Below are 20098 nucleotides of genomic sequence, written 5' to 3'. Positions count from 1 at the left end.
TCCGTTTAAAACCAAAGTTGTGGATACGACCCGGTTTTGTAGGCCGAGCTGTTTTACGACCTTCGATCTGATGATATTGGCCGAGCTACCTGGATCAATTACCACACGCTTAATTTTAATTTTATTCATGAGTACGGATATTACCAGTGCATCGTTATGGAGTTGGATGATTCCCTCTGCATCTTCATCATTGAACGATAAAGTCCCTGAGGGAGTGTAATCTTGAATTCGAGATCGATTTTCCCTCACAATCGACGTTTTAGTGCGTTTGAGCATAGGTACCTGAGGGGTATCAACGCCGCCGATGATCATGTGAATGATGTGCTGTGGTTCTTCTTCTTCGTTTTGCTTGCCGAAGTCCTTGTTTTTAAAATGGTTCTTCGCCCTATCACTCAAAAATTCCCTAAGGTGCCCTTTGTTGAACAAGCAGGCTACTTCATCTCTTAGTTGTCTGCATTCTTCCGTTTTGTGGCCATGGGTGCCATGATACTCGCATATTTTATTGGGATTCCTTTGGGCCGGATCGGTCTGCATGGGTCGAAGCCATCTGGTATCTTTGATGCGTCCGATAGCCGATACGAGGGCGGATGCATCGATGTTGAAGTTATATTCCGATAATCGAGGAACTTCTATATGATCGGCATATTTATCAAAGCCTCTCTTGCTCATAAGTCCCCGAGAATTTTGCCCCCCGATCATACCTGCGGTTATTCCTAACTGTCTCATGTGCCGAACCGTGGTTCACCCGATCTGTGACGTACGGCTGGTATCGGTCTCTGTTTGACCTTTGTTCTCTGTTGGTTTCCTTCAGAATTTTAGTGGTTGCGCGGTTCTGACGCCTGGGTTTATACGGAAATCCCAATTGATCATCTTCGACCCTGATTTTCGATTGATACCGATTGTGTATATCCGCCCAAGTTATTGCAGGGTATTCGATCAAGCTTTGTTTCAGCTGACGTGATGCTGTCGAACTCAGTCCGTTCAACCCTTGGGTGAAAGCTTGTACGACTCAGTCGTCTGTGACTGGTGGCAAATCCATGCGTTCCATTTGAAGCCGGGATATGAATTCCCTCAGTATTTCGTCACCCCTTTGTTTTACTTTGAATAGATCTGATTTCCTCGTTGCGACCTTTATGGCACCAGCATGTGCTTTTACGAACGAATCTGCTAACATGGCAAAAGAATCGATAGAATTTGGTGGCAAGTTGTGATACCAGATCATTACTCTTTTTGCGAGGGTCTCTCCGAACGTTTTCAATAATACGGACTCGATCTCATCATCTTCCAAATTGTTTCCTTTGATGGCACATGTATAAGAGGTGAGATGTTCGTTAGGATCGGTCGTACCGTTATATTTGGGAATTACGGGCATACAGAACTTTTTGGGGATCGGTTTCGGGGCCGCGCTCGATGGAAAAGGCTTTTGTATGAATTTCTTCGAATCTAGCCCTTTCATCATGGGCGGAGCCCCCGGGATCTGATCGATCCTAGCATCATATGTTTCGAATTTTTTGTCGTTGGCTTCGACTCGTTTTGTGAGTTCCTCGAGCAGTTTAGCAATTTCAAGAGCGGTTCCTGATTCTCGCTCGTTCGATTTCACTGTGTCGGGCTCCGTTCTGGGGGTTACTTCTCGAAGAAGTGGATTGGAGTTTGGATTACTTTGCATATGAGTTTGGCTCTGCAACTGAGCTATCGCTACTTGTTGGGCTTGTAGCATTTCGAAAATCATACGCAAGCTGACCCCGATTTCCCCCGTGTTGTGGGTGTCTCGGGCTATGGGTCGAGCGCCACCCTGAACGCTTTTTTCCTGCTCGGAACGCTGATTCCCTTCTAGAGCTATTCGTGAATTGATATCTACTGGTACTTCGGCTCGAATTTCGGGTTCCTCGATTCGAGCCTCGTTGCCGTTGTTGGGTAGCCTTTCGGCCACGGGCACCAAGTTGTTGGTTTCAACCTGAAGGCCGGCTTCGAGGTCGATTGGCAGAGCCATTGCAGGTATGAAGTTGTAAGCTGGAGTGTACTGTATATTTGTATCAAATAATCACTTGTTATCCTTAGCCCCACGGTGAGCGCCAAACTGTTTACCCGAAAAATCGAATAACGTTGAATTTATGTATGGTTCTAAGGGTAAGTAGATTCCTTTGATCTGAAGATAACAATACACGTATTTATGATGCAAAATAGAAAATGATGAACAAAGATACTTAGTGAACTTTAGAAAGATAAACATAATGAATTCTTAATCCCAAGGAAGATGTCTTCTATTACAATCTATCTTGCCTTTTATAGCCAAGGATCACTACTTTATCTATAGCAACATAATGGAATAATATTACTAGTGGAGGACCCATGATGGTGTGTCTCCTCCTTAATTCCCGCCAAGATTCTCTCCTTTGGTGCGGTTGTAACAGCTTTTTGTCTGTGAGCTCGATACCGACTCGAGCTCGGTGTCGGATCGGAACCTCGGCCTTGGTTTCGAGCTTGGTGATCACTTTCGGGCATCGATATTCGGGACCTGTATCGGTCGATATTACCTCGGTCGATTCGGACACCCCGAGCTCGACGTTCCCATCTCGGAATTCGTTCGGGTTCTCCATGAAGATACTCCTTGACTGAAATGCCATCCTCGATCGATCTTCATGATCGAGGGTCGGTTTTAACCGTATTTCATGAGGTATCTTTTAAAGAGTTTTTCCTCCGAAACCTTTAGATATAATTTTACTCAAGATTATATTTTTCTCAATCCGAAATCTAATGTTTTTCCAAAGTAGACAAAGTTATCTATAAGATATGTGAGTGTTTTAATTAATTGAATTATGGTTGAAAAAATGAACTCAAAGGAACAACTTAAAGAATTTATGACATTTCTTATATTGAAAACATTAACTACCATAATAGATACTATATCCACACGTCAAACCGATTATTATATATTGAAAGTTTTTGTATAATTTATTTCTTCTCATATAAATTATTAAGTGATAGATTTGATTAATTATGTGCCCCGTGTCCCTTTGAGGGGCTGATATTAAATTTTTGTCTCCATTTTTAAAAGTAGTACAAAATAGGCTCCTTTATTCTTATAGACAAAAATAACCTTATTACCCTACCACTCTCCTCCTCCTTCTCTAACTCTGTCAGCTTTTTCTTCCACGTTTGTTCTTCTACGTGTTGGAAAATAATCCCTACAGAAATAATATTTACGGTATGCAACTATAATAACTGTGGATTACTAAAATACAGTAATCAAGGGTAATAATAAGAGAAAAAAGGATATCGTGACTTTTACGCGGACAACCCTTCTGACAAGGGAAAAATCACGGTACGAGATGAGCAACTGATTTCACTATAGCAAGGATTTTACAATTTGTGGTACCGAGTAAAATACTCTAAAACCACTACACACTCAAAAGAAATAACTCTCTTTCCTTCAAACTTTCATACATAATATATGGGACTGGACCCCACAAATCTCCTCCTCCAATCCCATTTACCTGAAGGAGGAATTTCCAATTTCTCATATAGAGCTCATTCCGACAAGTTCTTTGCATAGATCGAACTTGTCTCTTGGTATCGTCTGGGTCAATATATCCTCAGGTTTTTCACTCGTGTGAATCTTTTTGACATGCAAAGATTCGCTCTTTACCTACTCACGAATCCAATAATATCTCACGTCGATATGTTTTGTTCTTACATGGTACATGGAGTTCTTGCTCAAGTCTATTGAATTTTGACTGTCACAATAGACGACATACTCCTTTTGATACAATTCAAGCTCTTGAAGAAACCATTTAAGCCATATCATCTCCTTGCCAGCTTCAGTATCATTAATGTACTCTGCTTCAGTTGTAGAGAGTGCGACACACTTCTGCAACCTCGATTTCCATAATATAGCTTCCCCTGAAAATGTAAATAAATATCCAGGAGTGAATTTTTTATTATCAATATCACCTGCCATATCAGCGTCTACATAGCCCTTTAAGAATGGATCAGATCCTCCAAAACACAAACAGTCTCCTATGGCACCTCTCAGGTACCTGATTATCCACTTGACTGCTTTTCAGTGTTCTTTTCCAGGATTTTCAAGAAATCTGCTAACAACACCAACTGCCTGAACTATATCAAGTCTAGTGCTTGTCATTGCATACATCGGGCTTCCGACTACTAAAGAATAAGAAACTCTAACTATGCTCTCTTTTTCCTCATTTGTTGTAGAATACATATTCTTGCTCAACTTCAGATAACTAGAAAGAGGTGTGCTGACTGGCTTAGCACTCTTCATGTTGAAGCATTCCAGTACACGTTCAATGTACTTTTCTTGAGACAACCAAAACTTTCTGTTTGTTCGCTCTCGAACTATCTTTATCCGCATAATTTATTGTGTTGGGCCCAAACTTTCATATCAAATGACTTGGATAAATCTATCTTCAACTCTACAATCAGCTCCTTATCTTTTTCTACAATTAACATATCATCCAAGTACAACAACAAAATAATATAGTAGTTGTCAAAAAATCTTTTGAAGTATACACATGGATCGGAATAGGTCTTCATGTAAGTTTGACTTTTCATGAATGAGTCAAACTTTTTGTACCACTGCCTTGGTGCCTAATTTAACCCCAAAAAGACTCTTTTTCAACTTGCACATCATGTATTTCTTCGCCTTTACTTCAAAACCTTCTGGTTGCTCCATATAGATCTCTTCTTCCAAATCTCCATGCAGAAATGCAATTTTTACGTCCAACTGCTCCACTTCAAGATCTAGGCTAGCTACCAAGCTCAAAATTGTTTGACTAGAAGTCATTTTGACAACAAGTGAGAAAATTTTGTCAAAATTAATACCTTTCTTTTGTTCGAAACCTTTTACCACCAATCGAGCTTTGTATCTAACCAGTTTGCCATTTCCATATTTCTTAAGTTTAAATATCCATTTGCATTTAAGTGGTCTTTTACCCTTTGGAAGTTCAACCAATTTGTACGTGCCATTTTTCTGTAGAGATTTCATCTCTTCTTGCATGGATTTCATCCCCTGGTTCTTTCTGGATAGGACAACACCTCCTTAAGACCTTCTGGCTCTCCCTCATTACTAATGAGGACATACTTTGTGAAAGGGTGTCTGCATGACTCTACCCTTGCCTTTCTGATCTCCTCAAAGGCTGAGTTTGTTCTTCTCCCTAATTGAGGTACTCCACGTGCTCAACATCATTATTAAGTTGCTCCCCCTGCTCAATAAAATCACCAGGTTGCTCCCCCTGCTCGGCATCCTCATCGTTTCTACTTTTTGCACTTGTGGGATTGTTAGAAGTAGAAGGAATAGTAACAAGGTTAGGGATTATACCATTTTTGGCTTTCTTTGAATGATCATCTGCAGTTCCAACTTCACTTTCTCGAAAGATTACATCTCTACTTCTGATGAACTTCTTCTTCATAGAATCTCATAATATGTACCCGAACTCTTCATCTTCATACCCGATGAATATGCAGGGAACAAATTTATCATCTAGCTTTGTTCTTTGCTCCTTTGGTACATGTGCAAAAACTCTGCAACCGAACATCTTTATATGTGAGTAGAATACCTCCATGTTGGCCCAAGCTCTCTCTAGGATGTCAAACTCTAATGGAACTAATGGACTCCTATTGATAAGTTATAGGCTATCTGAATTGCTTCACCCCCGAATGACTTAGGCAGTTTAGCTATTCTGAACATGCTTCTCACTTTCTCAACAATGGTGGTGTTCATTCTCTCAGTTACACTATTGTGTTGCGGGGTTTCAGGAACTGTCTTTTCATGTCTGATCCCATGGATCAAATAGTACTCTTCAAATTCCCTTGAAGTATACTCATCTCTATTGCCAGTTCGGAGACACTTTAGCTTTCGACCTGTCTCCCTTTCTACTAGAACATAAAACTTCTAGTAAACTTAAAACACATATATTTGGTTTTTAAGCTATAAACCTACAAATTTCGTGAAGCATCATCAATAAAAGTAATAAAATAATTATTACCTCCCAACAATTCAATTTTTATTGGACCACAAACATCAGAATATACCAAATCAAGTATATTCAATTTCTTTCAGACGATGTCTGCAATGAGATTCTATGTTGCTTACCAAATAAACAATAGTCACAAGGTTTTACCTTTGTACCTTTGGCAAAAGAGATCAGTAATTTCCTGATAAGAATCTATAATTCCTTTTCACTCATATGGCCCATTATTTTGTGCCATAAATCTGCAGAAATATCATGTTGTGCCACGTTCAATTCACCTCAGCATATTTATGCATTTGTCCTGTACAAAGTGCCACGAGCAATTCCCTTTGCAATCACCAAAGATCCCTTGGTGAATCTTCACTTTTGATTAGCAAAATAGTTCTCATATACATCTCGGTCCAAAGCTATCCCGAGATTAATTTTATTCACAAATCAGGTACATGTCGCACGTCCCTTAGAACAAATGTGCATTCGATATTTTTCTTGATACAAATGTCACTGATCCCCGCAGTCTTTGAGTAACTCATGTTACCTATTCTCACAGTGCAAAAATTACCTGCTATATATCTGTAAAAACATTATCTTACTGGTATGGCATGGTAAGATATCGGTGTGTGGTTCCATTCAGACTTTGGACCTGTCAAGTGCATGCATTCCTTTTCTTCATTTATAAAGAGATCATAACATTATCATTGTCTTGCACCATGGTAGTTGTGTAGTCGTCATTCTTCTGACCACTGCTTTCACCTTTGACCTTTCTTAGATTTGGACAATTGCTTTTGAAGTGATCCAGTTGATCGCACTTGTAGCAATTTTTGGCTTTTGATTTGGAACGGTTCTTGGACTTCCCACGACCTCCAAATCTACAATAATTGCTCGAACTCCTTTGGTAACTCCAGCCTCTACCTTCTATGATGAGAGAATGTCCTTGATTTTCAGGCTTCTTCCTCATCTTCTCATTGAGTAGAAAAGTCAATGTGACGTCCTTCAACTCGATAGTGATTTTACCGTGCATGATGGTTGTTGACAAATTATCGTACGAAGATGTAAATGAGTTCAAGAGCAAGATGGATTTTTCCTCTTCCTCGATCTTTACTCTGAGGTTGGCAAGTTGCGTGATTAGTCCGTTAAACAAATTTAAATGTGACAAAAATTTGTACCTTTACCCATATGCATGGCATATAATTGCTTCTTCAGGTACAATTTTATTTGTCAGCATTTTGGACATGTATAAGCTTTATAACCTTGTCCAAATGCTACATACAGCGTCTTCATCAGTTATGTTATTTACCACATCATCTGATAAGTGCAACCTGATTGCACTAGCAGCCTTTTCATTCAAGTCAGTCCAATTTTTAGCTTTCATGGTATCAAGCTTCTTGGCATCACTATATAATACCTTGTGTAATTCTTGTTGGATGAGCAGATCCCTCATCCTTCTTTGCCATGTTGAGAAACCGCTATCTCCGTTGATTTTACTACTTCGTACTTTACTTGGACATTTTATTTTTCCACCGCGTATAGTACTACCGACCGTGAAGAGTATTTCTGTGAACAAACAGAACATGTGCTCTGATACCAATTGTTGAAAAAATAATTCTCATAGAAATAATATTCATGGTATACAATTATAATAAATGTGGATTACTAAAATACAGTAATCGACGATAATAATAAGAGAAATAAGGACACCAAGATTTTTACATGAAAAAACCACGACCCGAGAGGAACAATAAATTTTACTATAGCAAGCATTTTACAATTTGTGGTATGGAATAAAATACTTTACAATCACTACACACTCAAGAGAAATAACTTTTAATTTTTCCACCTCACAATAATACCGCCAAACTCTCTATATTGATTTTCTTACAGAGTATTTTTCTTCTTACTCTGTGAACTCTCTCTTACTATATCTGTTTGGTGTGTACTCAACTGAAACAAAAGCTTGCTATTTATAACAATGCAACGACTCACAAAATGTCATCCATGACATCACATCTTGTGTGAACTATAGTATAAACAGAAGAAAAGTTTATCTTCTATTCTTCTATATTCAAGGAACGCACACAATTTTCTTCAAACTTTCACACATAGGATATGGGGTTGGACCTCATACTATGGCTCTTATTTCTTCTACATTTTTCTCTTCAACTAATCATGGTTAAAGTTTTCATCTTTGATTTTGATCATTTATTGCTTGTCCAGAAGAAGAAGACTGGTACAAGTTCTCGTGAATAACAAAGACCAATATATAAAAAGTTTATTTGTACTTCTTTCACATTTTTTTATCGAAATAGAAATAAAGCTATCAGAAGAGCTTACGGAAGCTTTATTAGAATAATAAAATCTCCTTAATTCCCTCTCTAACCAGTAGCATTTTCAGTGGATCTTTTTGGTTTGGTGTTGTTTAACTCAATTGGTGATTAGGGATCATTTATGTTGGTGGGTGGGATTTATTTTAAATTTGAGATTATTTAGCACAAATTTATGGTGGTTTTATCGAAAATAAAATTGTAAATTTAAAAAATATATTGTTGAACAATATAAATAAATGTCATACTAGTAGAAGTTGGAAGCATTGATAAAAAAGGACACAAGAACATGAAATTTTGTTGCTTATTTCCTACTGAAACGAGTGAAAAAACCAAGTATTGGAGTTTAAATTATCACGATCCAAAATCCACTAGAGGTCGTGATGGCGCCTAACGCCGCCGGCATGCAAGCCAACGGTGATTGATCAACTTAATTGCTCATTTTTATTACTTTTAAAATCATAAGTTTTAATAAGAAAGGAAATTTACACTTTTAAATCTGCGGGAATGTACAAAATTTATAGTTTGTAAGAGAAATGAAAGGTGATGCTAATATACATAACCGTAAGCACCAACTAGTATATCTCAAAATCCGGTATCACTAGTGCATGAGCATTTACTAAGGAGTACAATAATAATACAACACTTGTCTAGAATGTAAATGAAACAGGATAAGATAAATAGTACGATAGAGACTCTGTGGACTGCGATACGTAGTCTGAGATGCAGCTCACGTAAAGTCTCCTCAACAGTTGCGCCTATGCGCCAAGATGATCCCCAAATGAACCTGTCAGATCCTGCACATTTAGTGATGAAGTGCAGCATGAGTACGTAAATCAACGCGTACCCAGTAAGTATCTAGCCTAACCCCGGAGAAGTAGTGACGATGGATCGACATCGACATTTACTAGATGTCCAACAAAGTAATATAATAAAATAATAAGCAGATGTGAAGCACGCAGCCATAATGGGTAAATCTATAAGTTACCTAATCTTCCAAATATTTCTTTTAAAGTATAAATTTCTCGGTCTTGTAATCTGCCTCATCAGCTCAGAAGTATTAAGTACTAGTAGTAACAAACGGATAAGAAGTACCATGCAAAATGCCGGTCATCAATGGAAAGGTAATCTCGTGAATGTTCGGACTACCAGCGATATAACGCACGATTATGCCGAGGTCGTTCAGCTCGATCCAGAATAATGTGTACACTATCGAGGGTCGAGCGGCACGAACCATAGATGCATCTATTATACTGCTGAGGTATTCAGCCCGCTCCACAAGACAGGAAGAAAATTATTGAATTACGAGACACGCATTTATAATATAGTACATGAGCACAAAGTGAATACAACCCTTACCGTTTCTCAAATAATTTGCCAACAATTCAAGGTAATAAGGCTCGGCCTATATGCATGTATGTCTAAATCAATTCGATTATAATTTCAATTAATTAAGCCATCAGGATGGATTCAAGTATTTCAAATATTACATGGTAAGGTTCTAAGTCTACCCGGACATAAACATGCTTTAGCTACATACGGACTCTCGTCACCTCGTACGTGCGTAGCACCCACAACTATTAGCACGTAACAATTACATCACCTATGGGGTAGTTTTCCCCTCACAAAGTTAGACATGAGACTTACCTCGCTCTGAAACTCCATAATCGTCTCCAATGCCACTCAAACACTTCAAACCGATGTGCGTCTCTCCAAAACTAATCAAACAATGTACAAATTCATAAATATATACTCTATTACCAATAATTAATTAATTTATAACAATTCCCAACTTCGCTCGAAAAGTCAATAAAGTCAACCCTCGGGCCCACATACCCGGATTTTGAAAATTTTCGAAGATAAAATTTACCTATAACATTACGAACTCAAATATATGATTTATTCCCAAGTTCATATCCAATTTCGTGGTCAAAATCCAAAAATACTAATTTCTAGATTTCTTTCAAAATTCCATAATTTTCATAAATTTTCATGTATAAATACATATATAACTCATGTATTTAACTCACAATAGGTGGGAATAGATTACCTCATAATAGATGACAAAAATCTCCTCTTCAAGAACTCCAAAAGTCGCCCAACCAAGTAAAAAATGGCTGAAATGGGAAAAAACCCCGACTTAAAATCATCGCAATCGCGGGAGCATCTTCGCGATCGCGAAGGCTTAAAATCACTGCCTCCAAAATTCCTCTTCGCGTTCGCATCACCTAAGCCGTGTTCGCGATGCTTTCAGATCCTACTACTTCATGTTCGCGGTAAAAGATCCGCGTTCGCGAAGGCTTAACGGCTCCAGGTCCCCCAGCCCTCATCCTTCTACGCATTCGCGACTCCCTATCGCGTTCGCGAAGGGAAACTCAGCGCCTTCTCCGCGTTCGCGACCTCCTCGTCACGTTCGCGATGAACATTTCCCAACCGTCCAAAAATTCTTCTTCGCGATCACGAAGCATGACACCAGCACCATCAACCAGCGGCATCAAAACACCCAAACTTGATCTGAAACCATCCCGAATCACACCCGAGGCCCTAGGGACCTCGTCCAATCACACCAACAAGTCTCAATACTTTATACAAACTTATCCAATGGCTCGAAATGCCACAAATAATATCAAAATCATGAATCGACAATCAAAATCTTTCTTTCAAATTTTAAACTTCCAAATTTCGACGAACGCGTCTGAATCATATCAAAATATTCCGGAATGACGCCAAACTTTACGTACAAGTTACAAATCACGATACGAACCTATTCCAAGTCTCGGAACCTCAATCGGGCATCGATAACACCAAAGTCCACTTCAAACCAAACTTAAGAAATTTTTAAATCCTTCAAAATGCCAACTTTCCATAATAAGCGTTGAAATGCTCCCGGACCACCTGACACTCAACCCGAACATACGCCCAAGTCAGAAATCATCATACAAATATATTGGAACCTTCAAATCCTAATTCCGATTTCATTTACTCAAAAGTCAAATCTTAGCTAATTCTTCCAACTTAAAACTTTCAAAATTAGAATTTTTTCCATCCGAAATCAACTCTGAACTTCCCGAAATTCGATTCTGACTACGCGTACAAGTCATAAATCATGAAGTGAACCTACTCGAGGTATCAAACCGCCGAACAACGTGCTAGAGTTCAAACGACCGATCGGATCGTTACATAAACCGAAAAGAATAACATTGGTATTCAAAGATTTGAAGAAAAAAAAAATCACCATTAAAGGATTTATAAGAAAGCTTGCGAACATAAAATGAATATTGTAATTTGATCAAGTTTGAGCCAAACTGGTGGCTGGGGTTTGTTGGGATTAATATTGAGACGTTGTTGTTACGATTTGAATCAGTTTAATGAAAATTTTGGTTGAGTTTGGACCGAAAAATTTGAAGCAAAGACGAAGAACTTATTGAGGAAGAAAAGTTCAACCTTTAATTGTTTGGTTGAAACTCACAACTCTCCTTTGCGAAGTAATTGTTGCTATGAGTTTGTATTTAAAAGAGAGAATAGAAAATGACACCATCATCATTGCAATCTTTGAAATTTGGTATGACAATTGAATTTTGAGATTTAAGATCTCTGGTGTTTTGAAGATAGAAAATTGAGTGAGAATCACTTATTGAACTTAGAAAGAGAAAAATGGTTATTACTTTTGGAGAGTTTGGTTGTTAGATTTCGAGACCATCATTGTTGATAAATTGAAGATCAGGTGTTTCCTTCGAGTGGGGATTTGGGTGGGACGGGAACATGTGAGGGGTTTGGGGTGGGGCGGGTAAATATGTTGGATCGGGTTGGTTAAATAGAAAGTGGGATGGTCTTTTACGCTCAATCAGGTCGTGCCATTTTGAATGCGGATTTAACGCCCGAGGGCCAATTTATAACCCGAAGTACAAGGGCCGGAGTACTTTTAATAAACGGCAAAGGCCAAATATACTTTTCTACTTTTGCAAATGGTCTAAGAATACTCATCGTTATACTATTGGGTTATTTATACCCCTATAGCCATACTTTGAGTTCAAATATATCCCTCATTTAAACGGAGAGACACGTGTCATCGTCATGTTGGTCAATTGTAAATATCTTTTAATTAATTAAAAAGACTCATTAATCATACTCGAAAAGTAATTTTTTAAAGTAAAAACTGGAAAAAGCCAAAATATTTTTTTTTCCAGTTTTTACAAAAAAACTGCTTTAGAAAAAACTGAAAAATATTTTCTAAAACAATGTTTTTGAAAAAAACTGAAAAAAAAAAAGCTGAAAATCAATTTTCTAAAGCATTATTTTTGGTAAAAACTGAAAGTTTTTTACTAAAAACTGGAAAAAAAGAAAATGCTTTTTTTCAGTTTTTACAAAAAAATTGCTTTCAAAAAAGCTAAAAAATATTTTCTAAAATAATATTTTTGTAAAAACTGAAAAAAAAAAAAAAACTAAAAAGAAAATTTCTAAAGCAGTGCTTTTGTAAAAACTGAAAAAATAATTTTTTTCTTCTTTTTTTCTGTTTTTAGTTTAAAATATTTCAGTTTTTTTCAGTTTTTAATTGTTTTAGAAAATTGCTTTTCAGTTTTTTTTTCAGTTTTTACAAAAATATTGTTTTAGAAAATATTTTTCACTTTTTTTAAAGTAGTTTTTTGTAAAAACTGAAAAAAAAAATATTTTCGTTTTTTCAATTTTTAGTAAAAATATTTTTTTTGTTTTTTCCAGTTTTTACAAAAAATAAATATTTTTCGGTATGGATAATGGGTCTTTTTAATTAATTAGGAGATATTTAGAATTGACCAACAGGACGATGACACGTGTCCCTCCGTTTAAATTAGGGGTATATTTGAGCCCAAAGTATGACTGCAGGGGTATAGATAATCCAATAGTATAACGAGGGGTATTCTTAGACCATTTTCGAAAGTAGAGGGGTATATTTGGTCATTTGCCGTTTAATAAAAAACTAAAATGCATGGTAGATATATCTTATTTTAGATAATAAAGGGGTAGTTACTTCTCCATCGGTAGAATGAATAAAGCATAAAATTATGTCAATCCGGTAGTATATTAAGAACAATTGAACAAACACAAAGTTTTGCCAATCCGATAGGATTTGTGATCAATTTAAATAAACAAAATAAATATAGCACAAATCATGCCAATCTGGTGTGAACAATTAAATAAGTACAAAGTCAAGCTAATCCGCTAGGATTTGTGAACAATTGAATAATATAGGTAGAATGAATATAGCAAAAATTTATGCTAATCTGGTAGAATTTTGTGAACTATTGAACAATCACAAAGCCATGCTAATCCGATAAAATTTACAAACAATTAAACTATATATGCAGAATGGATATAGCACAAAAGTCATACCAATTCATAAGGATTTTGTGAATAATTTAACAAGCACAAAGTCATGCAAATTCGGTAGAATTTATGAACAATTGAATAATATAGACAAAATGGGTCTAGCACAAAGTCATGGCAATCCTATAAAATTTATAAACAATTGAATAATATAAGTAAAATAAGTCTAGCACAAAGTCATACTAATCATTTATAAACAAGAATTAAAAGGATAATGTGACTCGTGTGGAATCAAAACAAAACAAAAAAAGAGGGCGAATTTGCGACAAGGAACAGTGGCACTGCAAATGCTATGGCTACTGGAGTAGATGATTTTCGCAAGCTATCAATCAACAAGGAAAGTGAGATTCAATACAGAAGAGACTTGATTGTAGTATGGAATTTAATAGGCTAAAATTCTTTCTATTTTTGCTGTACGTGTCTATAGAGTCTTCATTTAACCTTTATCAGCTTCATACATTCCTTCGTTGGCTAAGAGCGCAGGGACAAATATAGCTACCAAGCTACGGGTTTAATTGAATCCAATAATTTTTACGATGTTTAGATATGTTTGTAAAATTGCTAAAATTTTAATAAGTATTATGTTTTAAATCATCGGACTGCGAGTTGTATATGGGCTAGGACATCGGACTGCATTAGGGAAGTAGCTAGAGAGGTGTTAGAGGCCTCGAAGAATTACCGTGACGGGTATAAAGAGGACTGGTGGTGGAATAAGGAGGTGCAGAGGAAAGTGGAGGCGAAGAAGGCGGCATATTTGAAGGTAAGGGAGAGCAAAGACGAGTAAAAGAGGAGGGCGAATCAGGAGAGATACAAGACCGCGAAGAAGAAGGCAAAGTTAGCGATTACGGCAGCTAAGACAACAGCGTTCGAATGCTTGTATAAAGCACTTGGGGACAAGAAGTTGTACATGCTAGCTAGGGAGAGAGAGGAGAAGGCTAGTTACTTGGATCAAGTGAAGTGCATCAAAGACGAGGAAGGTAAAGTGCTACTGGAGGAGGCACATATTAGAGGAAGATGGCAGGCATACTTCCATAAACTCTTAAATGAAGAGGGAAACAAGATAATTGCTCTAGGTGATTTGGAGCACTCCGAGAGTCGACATGACTTTGGGTATTGTATGTGTATTAAGGTCAAGAAGGTGGAGGAGGCAATGTGCAAGATGGGCAAGGGAAAAGCGACCGGGCCAAAAGAGATTCCGGTGGAATTTTAGAAAAGCACAGGTAGGGCAGGTTTGGAGTGGTTGACCAGGTTGTTTAATATCATTTTTAGCACGGCGATGATGACCGAATAATGGAGGTGGAGTACGATGGTCACGTTGTACAAAAACAAGGGTGATATTCAAAATTATAACAACTATAGGGGCATCAAGTTGCTAAGCCATACTATAAAGGTTTGGAAAAGGGTGGTGGAGACCCGGGTGAGGAGAAGTGTGTCCATTTTCGAGAATCAATTCAGATTCATGCCCGGGGGGGTCGACGATGGAAGCCATTCATCTGGTGAGGAGATTGGTGGAGCGGTATAGGGAGAGGAAGAAGGATTTGCATATGGTATTTATTGACCTAGAAAAAGCATACGACAAATCCCTGGAGAGGTTTTATGAAAAATTTTGGAGGCAAAAAGTGTATTTGTAGCTTATATTAGGGTGATTAAGGACAGGTATGATGGAACCAAAACCCGGGTTAGGACAGTAAGAGGTGACTCGAGACACTTTTCTGTCATGATGGGTTTACACCAGGGTTCAGCTCTTAGTCAATTTTTGTTTGCCTTGGTGATGGATGTATTGATGCGCCACATCCAAGGGGAGGTGTCGTGGTGTATATTATTTGCAGATGATATAGTACTGATTGACGAGACGCGGGGCGGGGTCAACACTAGGCTGGAAGTTTTGAGACAGACCCTGGAGTCTAAAGGTTTCAAGTTGAGCAGGACTAAGACAGACTACTCGGAGTGCAAGTTCAGCAATACCACCCAGGAAATTGACGTGGAAGTGAGGCTGGATTAACAAGTCATCCCTAAGAGAGGCAGCTTCAAGCACCTTGGGTCAGTAATCCAAGGCAATAGGGAGATCGACGATGATATCACACATCGTATTGGAGCGGTGTGGATGAAATGGAAGCTTGCATCCGGTGTTTTGTGTGATAAGAACGTGCCACCAAGACTTAAAGGTAAGTTCTACAAGGTGGTGGTTAGACCAACTATGTTGTATGGGGCGGAGTATTGGCTAGTTGTCCAAAAGATGAAGATTGCGGAGATGAGGATGTTGAGATGGATGTGTGGGCATAACATGAGAGACATGATTAGGACTAGAGATATTCGAGAAAAGGTAGGCGTAGCATCCGTCGATGAGAAGATGAGGGAAGCGAGGTTGAGATGGTTCGGACATGTGATGAGGAGGTGTTCGAACGCTCCAGTGAGGAGGTGTGAGAGATTAACGATGGCGGGTCTGAGAAAAGGTTGAGGTAGGCCGAAGAAGTATTAGGGTGAGGTGATTAGACATGACATGGTGCATCTTCAGCTCACCGAGGACATGACACGTGATAGGCGTACGTGGAGGGCGAGAATTACGGTAGAAGGCTAGTAGACAGTGCACGTTCCCCTTTTCCTTTCATTAGTGGTTGCGTATTTTAGTATTTTTCATATGTTTAAAATTTGATCACTACCTGGTATCGACTGTGTTTTGGTTGCTCTACTTTCCAGCTGTTAATATTTTTTTGATTTTTACACTACTGTATTTTTTTCTCTCTATACTGTTGTGATTTGCATGGTTGCTTGGAGCCGAGGGTCTACCGGAAACAGCATCTCTACCTGCATAAGGCAGGGGTAAGGTTGCATACATAATACCCTCCCAAACCCCCTATTTGTGGGATACACTAGATTTTATTTTGTATGTTTTAAACTCATAATTTTAAAAGTACAATGGGTTCAATGATAAAATCATAAAAATTAAGCTGATCAAGTTAAAATTTCAAATCGGCCTCTGTAAGTGTAAGGTGTTGTTGTGCGGATATTTAAGAGCTGGTGGTTTAATATGAATAGTATTTTTGTCCACACTTGATTCATTAAATAAAAAGGGGAACACTTTTTTCCTGCTGTAGTTCTAATTTTTAAATGTAGTTCTAATTCAGACTGTAAATTTGAATTGAAAAAAAAAAGGTGCTCGAGTGGTAAGTACCTCGACCTCCAAGGCTAAGGTTGCAATTTCGAATCACCTAATAGCAAAGTGGTGAGCTCTTGGCTAAGAGTAAAAAGAATTAAAAATATATTTAAATGACAGTGACTTTAAATAATTTACTAAATATATTTCAAATAGGAGTGCTCAAAGCGGCTTCCTAGAGTCATTTAAAGTTTAGCAAATATAAGCACCTTATCGAAAAATATTGTTCAAGCGGTTGTAAATCCATTCAAAAGACAGAGCTGCGAAGGGGTATTATTTCCTAATTATTAAAGGTCAAGTGAAATTTACTCTAAATTTTTAACTACTAGTAAGTAGTAAAGCAATTGTCATTAAAAGTTACACAAACAGATATGACCACTAACCTCATCAAAATCTCACGAAAATGAAGTCATAGGCCCAAGGCAGTGAATTTTCAATATTAAAATCTTCTTTGCTCCTTCGGACAAGACAAGTTATTCGAAAACTTTGTGTATAAAATTTGACAAATCTTCTTGTTTGACTCTATAGAAATAGTTATACTTACGTAGATCTGATTCACATGTGAACGCTTTGGGTTAAGTTTGTTCAAAACCTGTCAAGGAAAAATTTGCCAAATCCGACAAGTAGTTGTTTCCTCACATATCACACCCCATTCTGCGTGGCTGACGGATAAAGCAAGTCTCTATTTTTATATAACAAATATATTTATACAAATACAAATAATTAAAAAGTGGCAGTGGGCGGCGGAGGTTGGCACAAGACTTGAAATTGACTACATTATTGACGGTATATTCTACTCTCTTCTTTTTTTTTTTTTTTTTGGGTGCTATATTCATTTTGGGGCTCAACTAATTCGAGTAGAAAATTTTTTATTTTGGGTAAAGGATTGCATATTTAAAGCTAGAACCCAAAATATTTAATAAAAAATGAATATTTGTTATTTCATCATAACTTTTGATAGTACTCTCTTTTCTTTTCACACCTTTTTCACTGAAATTTATAAAACCATGCTTGAAAAAATTAATTAAATAACAGTCCCTTTGCAATTTCCATAAAAATCAATTGAAAAAAGCAACTCGAAAAACTGCTTTTCTTAGTTGTCAAATTCTTTCACAGAACCTTTTTCCACACACACTCTCTCCACAGAAAGGCATAAACCCCTTTAAGCTTTCGTCATAGAGTTTGTCCTCTTTTTCTTTGTGACCCCAATTCTCTAAAATCAAAGTTTGTGTCTTGAATTCTCTACTGATTCCATAAGGTTTCTTTGGTATGTCCTGTTTCTGTTTCTTTTTGCTTCTTTTAAGTTTAATCCTTTAAAAGTTCTTCTTTTTATGGTGATTCAATTGGCCAAGTTTACTAATTTATTGGTTTATGTTGTGATTCCTGGGTTTTCTGGATTGCTCTATTAGTTTCTGGAAATTATGGGTTCTGATAATTGAATTCTGATTTTTGTTCAAGCTTACAGTTTAGTGATACTGATTTGAACTTTTTTACACAATAGTTGTGGGTTCATTCTCACTGCCCCTTTCCCCCTTCCCTTCCTCTTTCCCTATGTACTAGAAATTTAAAAAAAAATGAAATAGTGATTTTTAATTATAATAGCTTAGTGTGTGTATCCATCTTTGTGGCATCAGTTTTGCTTATAGATAGAAATTAGAAAGTATAGATTGAGGATGTGAAATAACTTGTGAAGTTTAGACAATTGCATAAGTGATCCTATATTGCTGTGATTTAATTGCAGAATGGGTTGTCATTAGTCATCAGATGAAATAAACAAGTAAGCGTATTGGTAGGATATGATCTGAGACTATGTTATCTATGTGGTTGCATCTGCCTAGGAGATTATTTTCGTTGTGTTTCAGTTTTAGAGAAAGGTTCTTAAGACATTTAGAAGTTGTTTAAGAGATGGTAATGAGGTGCAGGTGTAACATGCAGCTATATCATCATCCTTTGTCCTTGGACAGTCAGAAGGTGAGACTTACTTTGGAGGAGAAAGGCATTGATTACACGTCGCATCATGTGAACCCTTTAACGGGCAAGAACATGGATACATTTTTCTTCAGTATGAATCCAAGTGCAAAAATTCCTGTCTTTCAGAATGGTTCTCACATCATATATGATACAGTTGAGATTATTCAGTAAGCATCAACAGTTAAAAAGGACTTGTGCAGTTGCTTCCTATTATCATTAATCATATTTAGTGTTAAACTGTTTCATCATGCACAGGTATATCGAAAGAATTGCAGAAAAAGTGTCTTCTGGTGGAAACAATCTAAACCTCAGCAGCAGAGAAGTTGTTGAATGGATGCATAAAATACAAGAATGGGACTCAATGTACTTTACCCTTTTCCATGTCCCTGACAAGTATCGGTTATATGTTTCGAAATTCTTGAGACGTGTAATAATTGCCCGAATGGCTGAATCTCCTGACTTAGCAAGTGCCTACCACTGTAAGTTAAGAGATGCATATGATACCGACGACAAGTTGAAGAATGCTGACGTTTTGAGACGATGTGAGGATCATCTAGTAAGGCTTCTGGATGAGGTAGAAGTTAAACTTGGTGAAACATCATATCTAGCCGGGGAAGAGTTCAGTCTAGCTGATGTAGTGCTCATTCCTGTTCTGGCTAGATTACAACTCTTGAACTTGGAAGACGAGTACATAAATAGTCGTCCAAACACAGCAGATTATTGGATGTTGGTTAAGCAGAGACCTAGTTATAAGAAGGTGATTGGCAGGTACTTTGATGGATGGAAAAGACGGAAAACATTGCTGAAAACATGGTGTTTCATCCGTATCAGAAGCATGCTGCGAAAATATTGAGAGCTCAATATGCAGGTCACAGGGGAAAATTACTTGAATAGTGCAGCTAAACTCTTTTCTTGTTGTCAGTTTACTGTCTCTTTTTTTTTTTCTTTTTTTTGGGTTGGGAGGGGGTAGTGTAACGGCAATAATTGTTAAGATGATCTAATATTTTGCGATGTTTCCATTTGCACTTTGTTGTAGCAGAGAAAAGAAAGTTCTTTGCAATTGTTAATAGATATGAAAAGTCTGCTCATTGTTGAGATTATAATATTCTTCTTTGCTATAACATGTAGACAGTCTGACTTCTTCGAACATCGTCAAGAATGACTAAAATATTCTGGTCGTATCAAGTTATAGCAATATAGAAACATCTTGATATGCTGACTAGTGCACTTCATCGAAGGTTTTATTTACCTGGTGCTCTTTTTCAAGGATGCATGAAAGAACAATATCTAATCAAGTTAGCCCC

General features: G+C 37.4%; 1 protein-coding gene across 4 annotated transcripts; it reads left to right on the top strand.

Moving 5' to 3' along the window:
- The first annotated feature begins 17876 nt into the window (after positions 1–17876).
- On the top strand, positions 17877–19897 carry LOC104088550 (glutathione S-transferase TCHQD). 4 transcript variants are annotated; one of them, XM_070199934.1, is made up of 3 exons: positions 17877–18090; positions 18759–18974; positions 19050–19897. In XM_070199934.1, the coding sequence occupies exons 2-3, from the start codon at positions 18922–18924 to the stop codon at positions 19645–19647; spliced, it is 651 nt and encodes a 216-aa protein (XP_070056035.1). In that variant the 5' UTR covers positions 17877–18090; positions 18759–18921; the 3' UTR covers positions 19648–19897. The 4 variants fall into 4 exon arrangements, with proteins under 4 accessions (XP_070056035.1, XP_009591545.1, XP_009591544.1 ...); XM_009593250.4 differs by having other exon boundaries at positions 17883–18090; positions 18746–18961; XM_009593249.4 differs by having other exon boundaries at positions 17883–18090; positions 18565–18961.
- Positions 19898–20098: the final 201 nt, after the last annotated feature.

This window comes from Nicotiana tomentosiformis, chromosome 4 (assembly GCF_000390325.3).
Source record: "Nicotiana tomentosiformis chromosome 4, ASM39032v3, whole genome shotgun sequence".
Classification (NCBI taxonomy): domain Eukaryota; kingdom Viridiplantae; phylum Streptophyta; class Magnoliopsida; order Solanales; family Solanaceae; genus Nicotiana; species Nicotiana tomentosiformis.
The sequence above is the reverse complement of the archived record's forward strand: the minus strand, read 5'-3'. Positions and strand labels throughout refer to the sequence as shown.

What these genes read in the sequence shown, in the direction of transcription:
- LOC104088550 (XM_009593249.4), top strand. Translation starts at nt 18,729, where the DNA reads ATGGTAATGAGGTGCAGGTGTAACATGCAGCTATATCATCATCCTTTG. An exon ending in GATACAGTTGAGATTATTCA is followed by an intron (nt 18,962 to 19,049) that starts GTAAGCATCAAC and finishes CATCATGCACAG; the next exon opens with GTATATCGAAAGAATTGCAG.